At 31.4% G+C, this 15,575-nt stretch overlaps 3 protein-coding genes across 3 annotated transcripts; 2 read left to right on the top strand and 1 right to left on the bottom strand.

The window, feature by feature from the left end:
- The first annotated feature begins 2,738 nt into the window (after window positions 1–2,738).
- On the top strand, window positions 2,739–7,697 carry LOC143202088 (endoglucanase-like). The gene is made up of 4 exons (XM_076413367.1): window positions 2,739–2,898; window positions 6,388–6,681; window positions 6,740–6,950; window positions 7,378–7,697. The coding sequence occupies exons 1-4, from the start codon at window positions 2,817–2,819 to the stop codon at window positions 7,556–7,558; spliced, it is 768 nt and encodes a 255-aa protein (XP_076269482.1). The 5' UTR covers window positions 2,739–2,816; the 3' UTR covers window positions 7,559–7,697.
- A 124-nt stretch (window positions 7,698–7,821) lies between these two features.
- Window positions 7,822–9,197, top strand: LOC143202097 (endoglucanase). Its single transcript, XM_076413376.1, has 4 exons — window positions 7,822–7,982; window positions 8,072–8,371; window positions 8,695–8,905; window positions 8,970–9,197. Exons 1-4 carry the CDS (start codon window positions 7,946–7,948, stop codon window positions 9,148–9,150), a joined length of 729 nt encoding a protein of 242 aa, XP_076269491.1. The 5' UTR covers window positions 7,822–7,945; the 3' UTR covers window positions 9,151–9,197.
- A 1,741-nt stretch (window positions 9,198–10,938) lies between these two features.
- On the bottom strand, window positions 10,939–15,382 carry LOC143202106 (lysozyme 2). Its single transcript, XM_076413389.1, has 4 exons — window positions 15,224–15,382; window positions 14,113–14,304; window positions 11,171–11,244; window positions 10,939–11,114 (listed from the first exon to the last, which is right to left on the bottom strand). The coding sequence occupies exons 1-4, from the start codon at window positions 15,291–15,293 to the stop codon at window positions 10,965–10,967; spliced, it is 486 nt and encodes a 161-aa protein (XP_076269504.1). The 5' UTR covers window positions 15,294–15,382; the 3' UTR covers window positions 10,939–10,964.
- Between the last annotated feature and the right edge of the window lie 193 nt (window positions 15,383–15,575).

Genomic DNA, 15,575 nt, shown 5'->3' with positions numbered 1-15,575 from the left:
AAAAATACAAAAAAAGTTAGAATGGCTTTAGCACAATTTTGTTGAATATAATATATTTAATAATGTAAAATACATAAGTATCACTAAATAACACAATAGTGTTGAAGTAACTTACATTATAAATAAATAAATAAATAAAATACTTATTATTAATCTTTTAAATATTTACAGAATTAATTAAATAATATAATTTATATTATTATATACCAAGCATCATTCAGTTTTATGTTAGTTTATATTCATAACAATTCCATGAACTTATCATTCATAATAGACATTTTTCGATCGTCTGAAAAGTTGACGAAATGCTTATTTATAGCACATTTTCTTAGTCTTGTTTAGTCGAGTTGGATCTCTTTATAAGATATCATTAACTGTTGGACGTAAAAAGTAAACTTCTATCGTAAGTATGTAAAACTCATAGAAAAAATAGAAATTTCATGGTATAGGCGACCTTGAGGAAATGTTTTGTTTAGTTCAATCAACGGAAGCGCTGCGATCGCAAATTGTGATTGGCTAGTTTAAATTTCTGGTGCCGTCACTAACATGGAACGTGATTGGTCGATCAAATTGTGTGAAGTCAAAATTTTCTATGGGCGTCCATTTTTAAGTTTGTTGTTTGAAGGTTTTCGTTTTTGTTTAGATCAAGAAATCTTCATTTTACGTTGTGCATATTTTGTGTTTTACATGAATTATTATGGAGTAATAATATAAAAATAGATGAAAATGCGTCAGTGTAGTAAAAGATGTAGTGTACCGGGGTAAAAATCTACTACGGAAACTAGACATCGTTTCCCAAAGAATGATCTCGCTCCTTTCCAAAAATGGGTTGCAAATGTATGCACAATGCAAATATATCAACGTCATGGTGTCTGTCACGGACATTTTAATGAAAAATTTAGAATTACACTTCCTTCACGAACAGGTATTAGGGTAAATGCATATCCAACATTGTTTTTATCAGGTACATATAAAATTATCTATCTACATGTCTGTTTATATATTGTTTGTTTATAGAAAATCAAAACCTACCTATGAAGATGTTAGTAGTAATAAAATTCAATTAATCTACCAAGTTGTTCGTATGGTGTCTCTACATAAAGAAGTCTTACAAGAAGGTAATAATTAAGATAACTAGATAATTAGTAGTAATCAATACTACTTTTAATTGTAAAATATCCCTAAAATATTTGTAATACTTTAACTTTTTAGAACAATCGGTGTTCAATAATTTTATAGTAGAGCTAATGTATATTTAAATTTGATTGCCTTGTTAAGAAAATATTTGTTACGGTGCCATCAATTAAAAATTTAATTGCTACTTTTAGGGAATTTATTACCTTAAAGAAATATATTTTGTCTAAATTTACAAATAACTACATTTGTTTAACAAATCTTAACCAAGATTGCTTGAAGAATTTTGTTGGATCTATTAGAGGTCATGGAGGTAGAAACAGCATCCTTCACCTAGTATGTTCGAGAAATCTTTAATAGAGCCCATCATCACTTCAATTTTTCTCATTCTCCCGGAGAAAATTGTGAAGAAGATGAATATGTTAGATAACTTATTTTCTTTATTAAAGGGAGATCTAGTATCAAAATCATCAGTTGAGTCTATATTTTAAGTTCCAAAGAGCTTTGCTCTAAGAAAAACAACAGTCTAATGTTGTATTTTAGTCTTATTTCAGGCTATTTAACAAAACTTCTGAAAAAGAGACAGCATGCAATATTTGTCTACATTCTATAATAAGTAGTTCCACAGATTAAATATTCTAAAATCTAAATATCTTTAAAAACACATAAATTTTTAGTGTTTCAACTGTCCAATCCATAATGATTTTCAAGACCAAATTTTAAATGTTATTATAAGGTGTGATTGTATTTTTGAAGTTAATACAATATCAACAGAGAAGGATTTAAATTTTATCTTCAATACATCAAAAGAAGATAGAACTCTATTAGGTCCCATAAAATTGTTTGCACTAAACAAATATGGGAAGGCGTTATAGAAGAATTATAGATATTTAAATTTTGCCTAGAATAGAGTTCATAATTGTTATTTTTTGCTTTTTGTTTATATATATATATATATTTATATTATTTACACTTATGTATATTTGTATAGGATTTTATTTTAATAAATTTATTTTAAAAATTAAATTTGATTTTCATTTAAATACTATTGGCCAATAAATGTGACATCACAAAGTAATTAGGCGAAATGGCAGACCAATCAAAGCAAAGTATTTTCCTTACAGGTTTCTACATAATTATTTTAAATTAACCAATCAAATTCACGTTGTCAGCGCCGCCAATGATTGAACTAAACAAAACGTTGCCCCACTACTTATCGTTGGAGTTGCACACCCCTGGTAAAACTTCAAAGTCATTTCTCAATTACCCCCCTCCCCAATATGCCACTCATTACAGATTAAACATATTTTTATTATGTTTACTTTCTTATAGACTATTATCATAGAAATATAATCTATAAATTTGTTTCAAGTCATAAATTCAAATTCGGCAGACCGTTGTTTATAACACCATGATGTTTAGCTCTTAGTGTAAAATAGATACTTCATCAGTGTAATCGGTAGTCAAGGTCCATAATTTGGAGCTCACATAATAAATAAAAAATCGAAGAGGTTAACGTGACTAAAACATTCAATCATCAGCTTATACAGGTTTTGATACTTCAAGTTATTCAACATAAATACTTATACTATCAACAGCTATTTATATTTTTTATATTTTAACATAATAAAAACAAAAATAAAGCACTCGAGATAACTAAATTATATATAGTTAAAATCTAAATGATACAAATGCTTTTTGTTGCTGTTAAAATTATCGAAAGTAATATGAAATCGCTTGGGGCACTTTGTTTTCTAATTACAAGTAAGTATTCTAACTTAATTAATGTGGTTTGTTAAAACTAAAATTAGAAGAGACAATAGGATATTGTGTTAAATGTCAGATCGAAAAACAGGTTTCTTTAATGCCAATTAAATTAATTCCAAGTATCATTAAATATTATGTGTGGATTTTTTCTATATATTCTATATTTAATTTATTATGTGCATATTTAATTTTTTGTTTGTTTTTTTCTCTTGAACATTCAACAAACTGAATTTGTTAGGTTAATTTTAACAGTAAACTAACTTCAATATAAATAGTAATTCGTAGCGATTTTTTGATAACAAACACTTTTTCGCATGTTCGTTTTTAACGTCGTAAACTAATTTTTGAAAACGTCACAAGAACTCCTACCCCAACGGGCTTTGCGCTATTTATCGGGATAAGAGGTAAGCAAGCAGAGCAATATTTGAAAAATACTGACGAGTAGGACTGATATATCCAAATATTTTTTTGACCAGTTTTGAGAGACGTTGGGGGTATTTATAACATTATAAGCTGATCATTTCAGTTCAGTGTTTTTTTATGATTAGACTGCAAATCACTCACTTAATCACACTTAAATCAAAAAGTTTCATGTTTTTTTTATTTTCTTACATTGATATAGTTTTTGTTCGTAAGATTTTGATAGTTTGACGATGAGTTTTTATTTCGAATCTAGATTTTCCTTTCTTAGATTCTTATATAATTAGATAAATAATAGATAAATTTCTTATGTTTCAGTATTTTTAGTATTCTAACTCATCATTACTACTTTTACTTACTACACGTCTTATATTTTCCTGATCTTCCTTAACATATCTGTCTTATATTTCGTCATATCTACTCCTATTTTTTACAATTTCCAATTAAAAAAACATATTGTTCAACATGATGCTCCATGACCAACTTGATGTTCGCTTTTGATAGCTTATATTAATTGATACAAACGTTGAGGCTTCTAGCATTCTTTATGATATAGTTCGAATTGCAGAGCCATATGGCTTGAGAATTAAGGAAGAAAAAATTGTATCGACAGCTTACGGCTAACGTAAAACACCTGCTAATGTAAATTTCAAATGGATCTAGTTAGAGCAAGTGCTAATACATAATCATTATCAATCCATAGACGGTGCTCGGAGACAGTGTCTGCCACAATTGGCGATTGATCGAAATTGTTCTGGTCACGGGCAATGTCTGTCCCCCTATTTTTCAGATCGCCTTTGCTGATTTTGATCCATGTCTTTTTCGCAGCAGTTCGCTGTGTATTCCATCCAGAAGGTCGATTTCACCACAGAAGTCTGTGACGAATGCATTGACCTTTCTTACAATAGACATGTTCAACGTCCCTGGATTTGTTCCTCACTTCATCTGGTCGCATAGCAAATGGATGACCTCATTTCTATATATCTAACATCTCATTTCATTTTTAATTTCTCAGAGAAATATGAAGATTTTTCCTTAAGCATGGCGTTTGAAAGACCATACGTTTACATATGTCAGACTCGTAGCCTAACAATTAATAGGAGACTTTTTCTAGGATATCTACAATTATCGCTTTCTTCCATGCTGACCATATTCTTTTCAATCGTCAAATTTGTATGAACAGCCCGTGAAGAAGTTGAAACAACGTTTTCTACCGGACTTGATCATTTTTGTCGTAACTTGGTCGATTCCAGCGGTTTTACCACACTTTAATGATTTTATTGCCATTCGCATTTCCTTGATTATTGTCTCGTTAGTGGTGAGTCATGATTATAAAGTTTGCTTGAAGAACTTTCCCATTGTGTGACTTTATCAAGATTCCATCTGATTCTTGAATTTTGTCGTTGATAGATTTATTCCTGCCGCCCAATCTCTTAAGCGTTTAGTACAACGTTCGATATTCACATTTGTATGCAGCAACTTAACAAGGAAACGAAACTGGGAGTTAATCAAAACATAATCAAACACCGCTGAATCAATACCTCTTGGATTCCGCCATGTTAATTAATGCTTCAGAGTGGGTGAATATAATTTTACCTACAACAAAGTTATTCAATAAAGCAAATGACAACAATCATAAACCGTCGTTCTCATTCATTTCTCGATAATCAAACTTTCCCAAAACTTTTTCCCAGATAACTAAACCGAGCGTTAAAATTTCCAACCAGAATAGAAAGATCAGTTGTAGCAATATAATTAAAAATGTCTTGAAGTTGGTTGTAGAAGCCATCTTTAGCTATATCTGAGTCTGTTTCAGTAAGTGTGTACGCGGATACAATATGTGTTCTCCCTATATTGTAGTTACTGTAGATGTTAAATAAGATTAGTAATACGGGAAAAGAAAGTGGCATTTATCACCGAAATAAAAAGCCGAATCAGTCAAGATTTAGGAGCTATTGCTTCCCTAAGATGTTAGGCGTAAAAGAAATGAATTATTACAATAAAATTTGCCTTTTTCGAATATTCATTTTACCATTCGTCCTGTATGGCTACGAAACTTGAATACTATTATACCTGGCCTTTGTAAAATTTAGGTCTTTCAAATATGATGCTTCATATCCTACAGCACGAACACCAGCGTATTGGTTGAGAGGTAGATACTCCCCCCCCACCCCCAAACGCTGACTGTGAATTGATGATGATAATTTCCAACATTTTGTTTTGTAGTGACTCCACATTTCTTTACTTTAAATAAAACAGGTCAATTGAAAAGTCCCCACTCTACCATAGTAAAACATATTTTTTGGCAAAATTAGTTATTTTTTATTCAACATAATTCCCTTCAAGGGTGATACACTGATTATAGCGACCCTCCAACTTTTCGATACCATTTTCGTAGTACGATTTGTCCTTTGCTTCAAAATAGGTTTCAGTTTCGGCGATCACCTCTTCATTCGACGAAAATTTCTTCTCAGTGAGCATTATTTTGAGATCTGATAACAGGAAATAGTCGCTGAAGCCAAATCTGGAGAATACGGTGGATGAGGAAACAATTCGAAACCCAATTCATGGATTTTTGCCATCGTTTTCACTGACTTGTGACATGGTGCATTGTCTTGGTGAAGCAACCTCTTTTGGTCGTCCACTGCTTTCACCTTCTTCGGTACTCATTTCACCACGTCTAAACTTAGCATACCAATCCTTGATAGTTGATTTTCCTGGGGCAATGTCCGGAAACTCGGCATCAAGCCAAGTTTTTATTTCAACTGTATTTTTCCTTTCAAAAAACAATATTTTATCAACACGCGAAATTACTTTTTATCCATTTTTTTCACAATAACAAAACTTACTTCATTCAAAATGCTATAATTCACAAACTAATGATCCGACAACTGTCAAATTTATACACGTATCTTTTGAGGGTTAAAAACATATGGATTTAATTCTAGTATCGCCATCTATGTATCAGGCCTGGGACTTTTCAATTGACCTATTAACTAGGAATTGATTAATTAAAAAAACAGCTTTAATTCTTTAACATCATGATAATTGTTTTCATTGCATCAGTAACAACAGTGTTAAATGCCTCGCCGGATATCATACCGATAAAGGATGGCTTTGCTGGACACGCTAGGACCACTCACTATTGGGACTGTTGCAAACCCTCTTGCGCGTGGAACTATGAGACTTTTCAAATTAAGGCTGTCGATTCGTGTGCTATAGATGGCGTCACGTTAGTAGACGATCAACAACAATCTGGCTGTGAAGAAACCGGAGGAAATGCTTACACCTGCAATGCTCAACAACCGTTTATCGTTAATTCAACGCTAGCGTATGGTTTCACCGCGGCTTCCTTTTCAGGTATTTCTTGATTATTTCAATATTGGAGGCCTATTCGTCTATGCCTTAAAATATGCAGGTGGCGTCGATAACAGTGGCTGTTGCCGTTGTATACTGATGTCTTTCACTGGCCAATTGCAAGGTAAAAAGTTGCTGGCCCAGATAACTAATACTGGAGGGGAACTGTACGAGAATCATTTCGATATTCAGGTTCCAGGAGGAGGCGTGGGTTATTTTAATTTGGGCTGTCAGAGACAGTGGGATGCTCCAGAGGATGGATGGGGAATTAGGTAAGCTGAATTATATAATGATTAAGGTTGCTTACTGGTTAATTAGTATTTTTGCTCAATATTCTTTAGCCTGCAATCATTAGTTGCAGTGTAATGATACTGAATCTATGTTAAAATTTTTGTTTTATTGTTGAAAATACAGTTCTATTTCAATAACAACACTAATGAATTCAATTTTCAAAATATTGTCTATAGAAATATTCTTCCCATATTTAGGCAGATTATATAACCATCAAAAAACTTAAACTAGTAAAATAAATAGTAACAGTAAAAATAATGGAGTTGGATCACCATAATTTTCTGCAAATGTTTGATTGTACTTGACTTGCAGTGGTCCAAGTTTCAAATCAAAAACGAAATATAATTAATATATATTAGATATTTATTAATTTTGTTACATACACATTAATAGATTATGTTTTTATAGATACGGTGGTGTACAGTCTGAGGAAGAATGTGCTGAATTACCAGAGCCCTTAAGAGATTCATGTAAATTCCGTTGGTCATTTCTGGAAGGCGTTGAAAATCCGGATGTTGATTTTGTTCAAGTTGAATGCCCCGAAGAATTATCTATTTTAACCAATTGTATTCCTGATGACACTATATAATAATATTTTAACTTGAAAAATAATTTCGTATACATTTTTCAGTTATTTTTAGTGCTATAAATATCTATTAACATTATTTCACAAATGTTTATTCCATATAGTTAAAATATTAATTATTGCTAATAACGTAACAGCCTTGTTGTTAACATAAATGCTATTGTTTTATAATAATTTGTTGTTATAAATAGGTTTAATTGATTACCTGACTTAATTTGTTTGTGAGAATTATCAAACACTCAAAATATAAATACTTGTTTATTTATATAGAGTTATTTAATCAATAATTTATGTAATAACAAAATTCTTGAGATAAATCACCTATATATAATAACATCCTGGAAGAAATAACTATTTGATTTGTTCCCTATATATCTAACGTTACTTGAGATGAAGGTATTAGTGCTTATTAGCTCTTTCGTTATAGGTAAGTGCATTGTTCATTAATTTTTATGCCGTGCATATTAATATTTTTTAATTAATTTTCAAAATATAATAATTTATTGTAATTTGTAGCGACTCTCGCTGGGAAAGTTTCACATTTACACTTTGAACCAATCCCCGGTGGTGTATCTGGTCAAGCTCACACCACACATTATTGGGATTGTTGCAAGCCATCTTGCGCATGGAAGATTGACGATACCCACGAACTTAAAGCGGTAGATTCGTGTGCTATTGATGGTGTTACTGTTGTAGATGATAACCAACAATCAGGATGCGCTGATGAAGGCGGTAACGCATACACTTGTAACGCCCAACAGCCTTTCATTATTAACTCTACTTTGGCTTATGGATTCACAGCAGCTTCTTTTGGAGGTACTTACAAGCATATTCTTGTGCTTTTAATTAATATTTTAACGTTTTTTATAATTGGATTTCTGTTGGTAATGCTACTGAAAGTATATTATTTGAAAATTGGATTCACTTTGAACATAATGACAAAACTTACAGCATCATATCATCTTTGTTACTTCATAAATATGATTTTTAGCAGTCTGTCGCATGCTTTCAGATGTAGTAAAAATATTTTTGTAGTCCTTGCTAACTCAATTGGTGTCAGCGCAAGAATTATTTTTAATTTGAAAATTATTGATAAAATTCCTGAGAGAAAGTATTGATATATTTATTTTGATTCTTAGGTGGAATAGATAATAGTAAATGTTGTCGTTGTGTACTGATGTCATTCCAAGGCCAATTGCAAGGTAAACAATACTTGGCCCAGATTACCAATACTGGAGATGACCTGACTGGAAACCACTTCGATATCCAGATTCCTGGAGGTGGCGTGGGAGAATTCACTCTGGGTTGCCAAAGACAGTGGAACGCTCCAGCTGATGGCTGGGGTATAAGGTACCGTAAACTGTTGAGTTGTTACTCGAGTAATACTATATTTTCTAAATGAAATTATTTTTAGGTATGGCGGAGTTCAGTCCGAAGCCGAATGCGCCGAATTGCCGGAACCCTTACGAGAAGGATGCAGGTTCCGTTGGACATTTTTGGATGGCGTTGAAAATCCCAGCGTAGATTTTGTGCAAGTTCAATGTCCTTCCGAATTATCGGCTTTGACCAATTGCATACCCGACAGTGACTCGTAAATGTGTTTTTATGTTAGCGATTAAAATAAAACATTAAAATAAAATAATTTGGATTTTAAATATATAAAGGATTAGCTCGTCTAATAAAACAACCAACGCACGTCATAGATGACGTCGAATATATTGTCAACTGCAGTTGGTAAAAATTCAAAATTCTTTTTAAACGCTGAGCGGATTTTTCCTTTTCATTTTATCCTAGTTAATAATAGATGATAATTATGTGCATTGGCTATTTTATTGGATGGAGTCTAGATATTTCTTAGTAATAGTGGATAAAACGTTGCATTTTCGATATATCATGAGCTTTTTTAACAAGTTGGTTTTTGTACCTAGTACTGTTTAGAACGTACTTGGCTGTTGAATACATACTCAGAGCATTTTCTATTCATTAACTGTTATTTAATTTTTCATAACAATAGGTCCAAAATGTATTAGTGACTTTAATTTAATTTAAATTAAAAAAGTTAAAAATATTTAAATTTTTATAAACAGTTGCAACACAATGAAAAAACATTGGAATGATCATTATGGATCATTATAGATCAGATTTGTCTTTAGTGAGATGAGCCTGAGACAGAATAATAAACTAAAGTGTAAGGTGCAGTTCTTCGATTCCGAAACCAGAAATTTTGCATTGATGCAAAAGAAATTTGGTTTGTGTGTTACTTGTAATCTAGCAAAACAACAAATTGTTATTTTTATTGTTATCTTTTGAAATAATTGAAGTGTTCAGTTTATAAAATAATATATTTTCCATCAAGATAATGCATCTGCTTATACATATAAAAAATATCATTAAAAATGCCGAATTTTCACACGAATTGTTTCAGCATCCAAAATCAGAATTTTTAGTAAGAAATAAAGTTATTTTTACAACTGTAAAACCGTTTATTCATTTTCTAGCCGGAATTTTCCATCTCATTTTTCGTAATAAAAGATTAATTTAAGAAATTAATTTAATAAATAAGATAAAAAATTAACAACCTTTTTTATATTTTAAAGTCTTCTTTTTACCAATGAGGGTTTATCTGGACTGGACCTACTGTTTAACATAGGCTCAGGCTTGCCTAGGACAATCACAAATATTAAATATCACAAACATAAATTTAGGACCATGCCCCAGCAGGATTCTAACCCGCGACTATCGTAACAGTAGGCGGACAGTCCTGTCGCCTTTACCACTGCACCAACCAAGCCGGCAATAACCTTTTTACATGGACTATTAACAGTCTTTATATCTATTCAATTTTATGTAATTTAAGGTATCAATTTTTAAAAGCAAAGTAAAATATTGTTAGAACAAATTCAAAGAATAATGCTAATAGAAGTTGGATATCATACTGGAATAAGATGTTCATGGAGATTATTTTAATAAATCACTTGACGATCGTCCATATTCCGAAACAGATTTTCACTTATGAGATACTAATATAATTATCGAAGTTTGACTGATTATAGAAAAATAGCATATAAAGGGGCTGAGAAGCTGTATACTGGGCATGATTTAGCGAAAACTTTTAATATCGATGTTTCAGCAAAGTATTTTTTCATTCCAGAAACTCCAGGAATCTAATTTCGAAATTTAACTTTTGACAGATTAGCGCTATTTACCCTGTTGAAGGCTTGTTTGGTGTAATTTTTTGAATCATTTTCTTTTCAAAACTAGCTCCAAAAACTTTCAAAATAGACTGCGGAATAATGAAAAACTATGAATACTTAATTTTAGTGATAATTTTACATATATATGTTAATAAAATGATAATAGGACAAAAAATAAGTACAACCAAGCAATGTAAAATCTGCATTTATATAAATTATCTTAGTTTAGGATTACAAGCTTTATATCTTGCCAACCATGACCTGCCAGCGTCGCTTCTATTGAGAGGTGGGTGACATTGATAACCTCCATTAAAATTGATCATCATGTAGTCGTCACAATCGGTGACGCCATCGCCGTTGCAATCCTGAAATTATTTTTAGTTTAAATTTATTAACTATGAAATATATCATTGTTACATACTCGTCCATATTTGGCTATATAATTCAGTACTATTTTTTGGGCACACTGATATGATATAGAACAATCTTCATAGGCTAAAAAATAATTATTCTGAATGAAATATTATTTAATAAATATTTACTATTGTGATAATAAAACAGCGACATATTTAGATTCATCTAGACTACCAAAAGACTATCCAAACCCAAAATTTTAAAGATCAATCTAGAATTCAACAACTATATTAAGGAGTGAAATAAACGTTGGTATACGAGGATCACTGACTATATTTCGGAAATAGGAAGAAAAAACAAATAGTTAAGCTGCGAATATATTTTTATTGTTTTTCAAAGTACTCGCCACGATGATCAATACAACGAATTTTCAAAGCATTTATTCCATTCCGAATGAGGTATCTTCAAAACATGATTTTTGAATCAATTCTTCAATAGCTCATTCGGGCGATGAAAATCGGTGACCACGCAGTTTATTTTTCACGGATGGGAACAAAAAGAAGTCATTGGGTGCCAAATCAGGGCTGTACGGCGGATGACCATGAATTCGATGTTTTGAGTGCTCAAATAGTCTCTTGTTTGAGCCGATGTGTGAGAGCTCGCATTATCATGATGAAGAACAATCTGGCGTCTCTTGTTTGTTTTCCTTATATCACCGAAGATTTCTGGCAAACAGATGGTTGTTTACCAATCAGAATTTTCTGTTCTCCGATCTTCTAGAGGCACTGTTGCCAGTTATATGACCAGTTTTCCAGAAGAAACGGCCACCATGTTCTTTGAAGTGCCTCGTACGCGAACAATCTTTGGTGGATTTGGTTCATCCTGGAACACCCATACAGTCGACTGCTGCTTACTTTTGGGCTCATACGAATATATCCCTGATTCGTCACTTGTCACGATTTTATAAACGTCTTTCGAAGCACCGCGATTGAATTTCTTAAGCATTTCAACTAATCGACACGAGCCTTTTTTTGAGCGATTGTTAAATTGTGTGGGATCCAACGTGAACATAACTTTCGCAGAGCTAAGTGTTTATGTAAAATCGCATATATGATGGTGGAACTAATGCTTAGGGATGCTTCAATCTCACAATAGGTGACATAATTGAAAGTGACCACCATTGAATTCATTAAACCAGCGATACACGGTGGCTTTTGATGGAGCTTCATCGCCAAAAATCAAATTACGTCATTTAGACGTTATTGAGTGTTAAAACAATGATTCAGCAACTGCAGTTTGCAATATTCAAAAAAGAGAAGCAAAATTCCACCACGGTGGAGAGAGTTAGACAGTCTGTTCATCAATTCGGAAGCATTTGTGTGCATAAAAACTAAACCCCACGAAATTACTTAAAGACCTGTCTTCGTAAATTAAGCAATTAGAAATGTCCTGTTTTCATCTTAATGGACTTGCAATTATTGAACTACTGAAACGCAATTATTCCTAAGTGCAAACATTAATAAACATAGTTTAATAAACGGTTCTCTTTTCCTTAATCATTCCATTATATACAAAAATTGCTTTAAAAAGTTGTGTAATGTTGTGGTTGATTTGTAACTTTTGCGGTTTCATTCTGGGTATGTCTCTTATTGTTTTTATTTTTTTATAAACTTAGGTGAAATTAGAAATATTTCTATATACATTATTTTATTTTATAAAATTTATTATTAAATTTTATTCCAAGCCTATAAATCCACCTTTTCTTGTAACTTGATGGTAATGTTTCAATGAATAAAAAATATTTTTAAATCGGGGCATATTTTGGTCATATTAATGCAAAAAAATGAGATAGGAATTTGCAAGAAAACATGCGAATTGGTATTAAGACCGGTAGCAATAATTATTGTAGTAGTAAAACTTTACGTGAATTAAATAACATAAATTCAAATAATTCAAGCATTATAGATTTTAGCATACTATTCATCTAGAATATTATTTTGGTTAACATTAGCGCCTTTTATGCTAATAAGAAACAGTTTTTTACTAAAAGTATCTTTGTAATTATTGCAAGGAGTTGTTTTCACATACCTGCAGATTAAGATCATCGATGTTAAAATAACATACACAATACAAGTTTAAACCGTTTAATAAAACAACTTTGTTATTAACAACAATAATATAAATCGTAACTGATGATATAACTATGTTTGATATAATAAAATTCATAATCATCTCCAAAACACTCGTCTAAAAGCATCTGTAGAATTTGACCTTGTCTTATTCTGCGATTCAGTACAAAACAAAAAATTAGACGAAAGTTTGTCTTATACTGGTGAATTATTTGATTAGGAAGTATCTGTTATTGATGGATTGTTCAATTATATTCAATTTAATCGAAACGATAAAAAAGAAAGAGGTTTTTCACAATATCTGATATATATATCAATATCTTTTGGATACTGAATACATAAATCATATAAAACTACTAACATGTTAAAAAGAGCAAGACGCAAACTATTTATTTGTTTGTCCTATCTGTCCTATTTATTTATTTGTTTTTAAGTTATTTGTTTATTTGTCCATATTTGTTTCGTTCACCTCTTGGATAAAACACATAAGTTTATTTTCAGTCTTCAGACATAATTGTTGAATTATTAATAGATTTCTGACATGACCGTTGAACTATTTTCGCTTTGGCGTTAATTATGCCCTTCATGAGGATTTTGGGTTACAGATTCTCATCTAGCTATTAATGTAGAAATCTATGATGAAGAGCGAGATGAAGCGAGATGAAGAGTGAGATGAAGCGTATCGCGAAACAAGAAGAGTTGTAGGCTTCATTAGTCTAATAACTTCATCTCGACGACATGCAACGTTTAAATAATATTCTTTGTTGTCACTTTGGATCATTGAAATGAATTTGCAATAATAATGTAATAGTAGAATAAACCACACCACCATTTTGATCATGGTAGTGTTGGCGATCTATTACTGTTGGATATTACGTACCTCCAGCTCGTTCTTTATCATCATCGGGCAGTGTTACCTCCTTCGCATCTTTCCAGTAGAGCTTGCTTATTTTATACGGACCACAATAGCCTTTATCACAACCTTTAGTTAAATCACATTCAGTAGCTACATGGCACAAACATCGCATACATTGTCTATCCAAGTTTGGCAGCTTTAAGATGCTATTTTCATCTGAAAGAAGAAGAGTTTGATTTAATGAAATACTAGAAAATTGAGTGATATGTATTTAACCACATACTTTAGTTATTTAGTGATATCAGAGAGATATAATCTATACGTTCCATGAACGGTAGTTGTTTTTATCTATTTATCACTTATACATTTATTATATTTTACATGTGGTTGCTTGTTTCTTATATATATTTCTTATATAGTCAAAGTATAATTTATAATCACTATTAGTTATAAAATGTATTAAATTTTCACAATTCATGGAAACCAAACAAGGCCAAGAAGGTCGATAATATAATATGTTTTGTTTATATATATATATATATATATATATATATATATATATATATATATATATATATATATATATATATATATACAGGACTAATACAGAAGACCAATTTTTGAATGAATAAAATGTTCATTACAACATTATATAAATGTATAAATGTTACTCCATATAATACGTAAAATGCAGTAACTTCGCATTTGAATCAAAATGAAAGAAGACAGGGGATTGCTTCTCAATGACAACAGTAATGTTTTTGTATTTTTCTGATGGTTTGACCTTTTCTAACATACAAGTTTCTGTATGATTTATAATACAAGTTAACGTTAGTTTATTTTTTGGTGGTTAAATGTTGTGTTGGTTGGTTAAGGAGCATTTAGTGCAATTGATAGCTTACTTTATCAGTAAGAACACGTATTTTGTTTTAGAGCATGCCTGCCACGTTAAAATATATTTTGGTATTGAAATTTAAGGTTCTGATCAAATTGTAGTTTAATTGCAGAAAATTCAGTTACAATAAACAATGCACATAATCGTATACAAAATATAATTATGCCGTAATATAAATATTTTACGAGTTAAAAGAATAAAAAGAAAGTACTCTCTACTAATTTTGCTTTATAAGCTTACCTTGGTTGAAAACGACACGACCTTGTGTGATGAGTATCGTAACGATAATAAACAGCCGAGTCTTTTCCATTTTTCACCAACAAACCGCGATACTGACCGAGAATAAGCGTAACTAGACAGCATATTGAATAATAAAAACTAGATTTTATTTTCCTCCGCTTCGGAATGCAATCGTCGTTTGATACCGGGGGACAAAAATAAAACTTGAATGACTGAAGCTGGTTGGACGAGAACATGATCATCAACTTCGGTCGGTAATTGCGTTTGCGTTCTTTTTATTGTTTTACTCTGGGTACAACGTTCCGAGAATAGCGTTTTCTTGGATTCGCGGGATTTTTATACTTGAAACATT

Source organism: Rhynchophorus ferrugineus, unplaced genomic scaffold (assembly GCF_030347505.1).
Source record: "Rhynchophorus ferrugineus isolate W39M unplaced genomic scaffold, kcgeb_rfMv2 rfM1, whole genome shotgun sequence".
Lineage (NCBI taxonomy): Eukaryota > Metazoa > Arthropoda > Insecta > Coleoptera > Curculionidae > Rhynchophorus > Rhynchophorus ferrugineus.
Note: the sequence above shows the minus strand (reverse complement) of the source record. Positions and strands in the feature narration are given on the sequence as shown.

Excerpts from the sequence above, each read along its gene's own strand:
- LOC143202106 (XM_076413389.1), bottom strand. The coding sequence starts at position 15,293 with ATGGAAAAGACTCGGCTGTTTATTATCGTTACGATACTCATCACACAA. Across the intron at positions 14,305-15,223 it reads TCGTGTCGTTTTCAACCAAG|ATGAAAATAGCATCTTAAAG; the intron begins GTAAGCTTATAA and ends TTCTTCTTTCAG. Across the intron at positions 11,115-11,170 it reads ATATAGCCAAATATGGACGA|GATTGCAACGGCGATGGCGT; the intron begins GTATGTAACAAT and ends AAATAATTTCAG.
- LOC143202097 (XM_076413376.1), top strand. The coding sequence starts at position 7,946 with ATGAAGGTATTAGTGCTTATTAGCTCTTTCGTTATAG. Across the intron at positions 8,372-8,694 it reads CACAGCAGCTTCTTTTGGAG|GTGGAATAGATAATAGTAAA; the intron begins GTACTTACAAGC and ends TTTGATTCTTAG. Across the intron at positions 8,906-8,969 it reads GCTGATGGCTGGGGTATAAG|GTATGGCGGAGTTCAGTCCG; the intron begins GTACCGTAAACT and ends AATTATTTTTAG.
- LOC143202088 (XM_076413367.1), top strand. The coding sequence starts at position 2,817 with ATGATACAAATGCTTTTTGTTGCTGTTAAAATTATCGAAAGTAATATG. Across the intron at positions 2,899-6,387 it reads ACTTTGTTTTCTAATTACAA|TAACAACAGTGTTAAATGCC; the intron begins GTAAGTATTCTA and ends TCATTGCATCAG. Across the intron at positions 6,951-7,377 it reads GAGGATGGATGGGGAATTAG|ATACGGTGGTGTACAGTCTG; the intron begins GTAAGCTGAATT and ends ATGTTTTTATAG.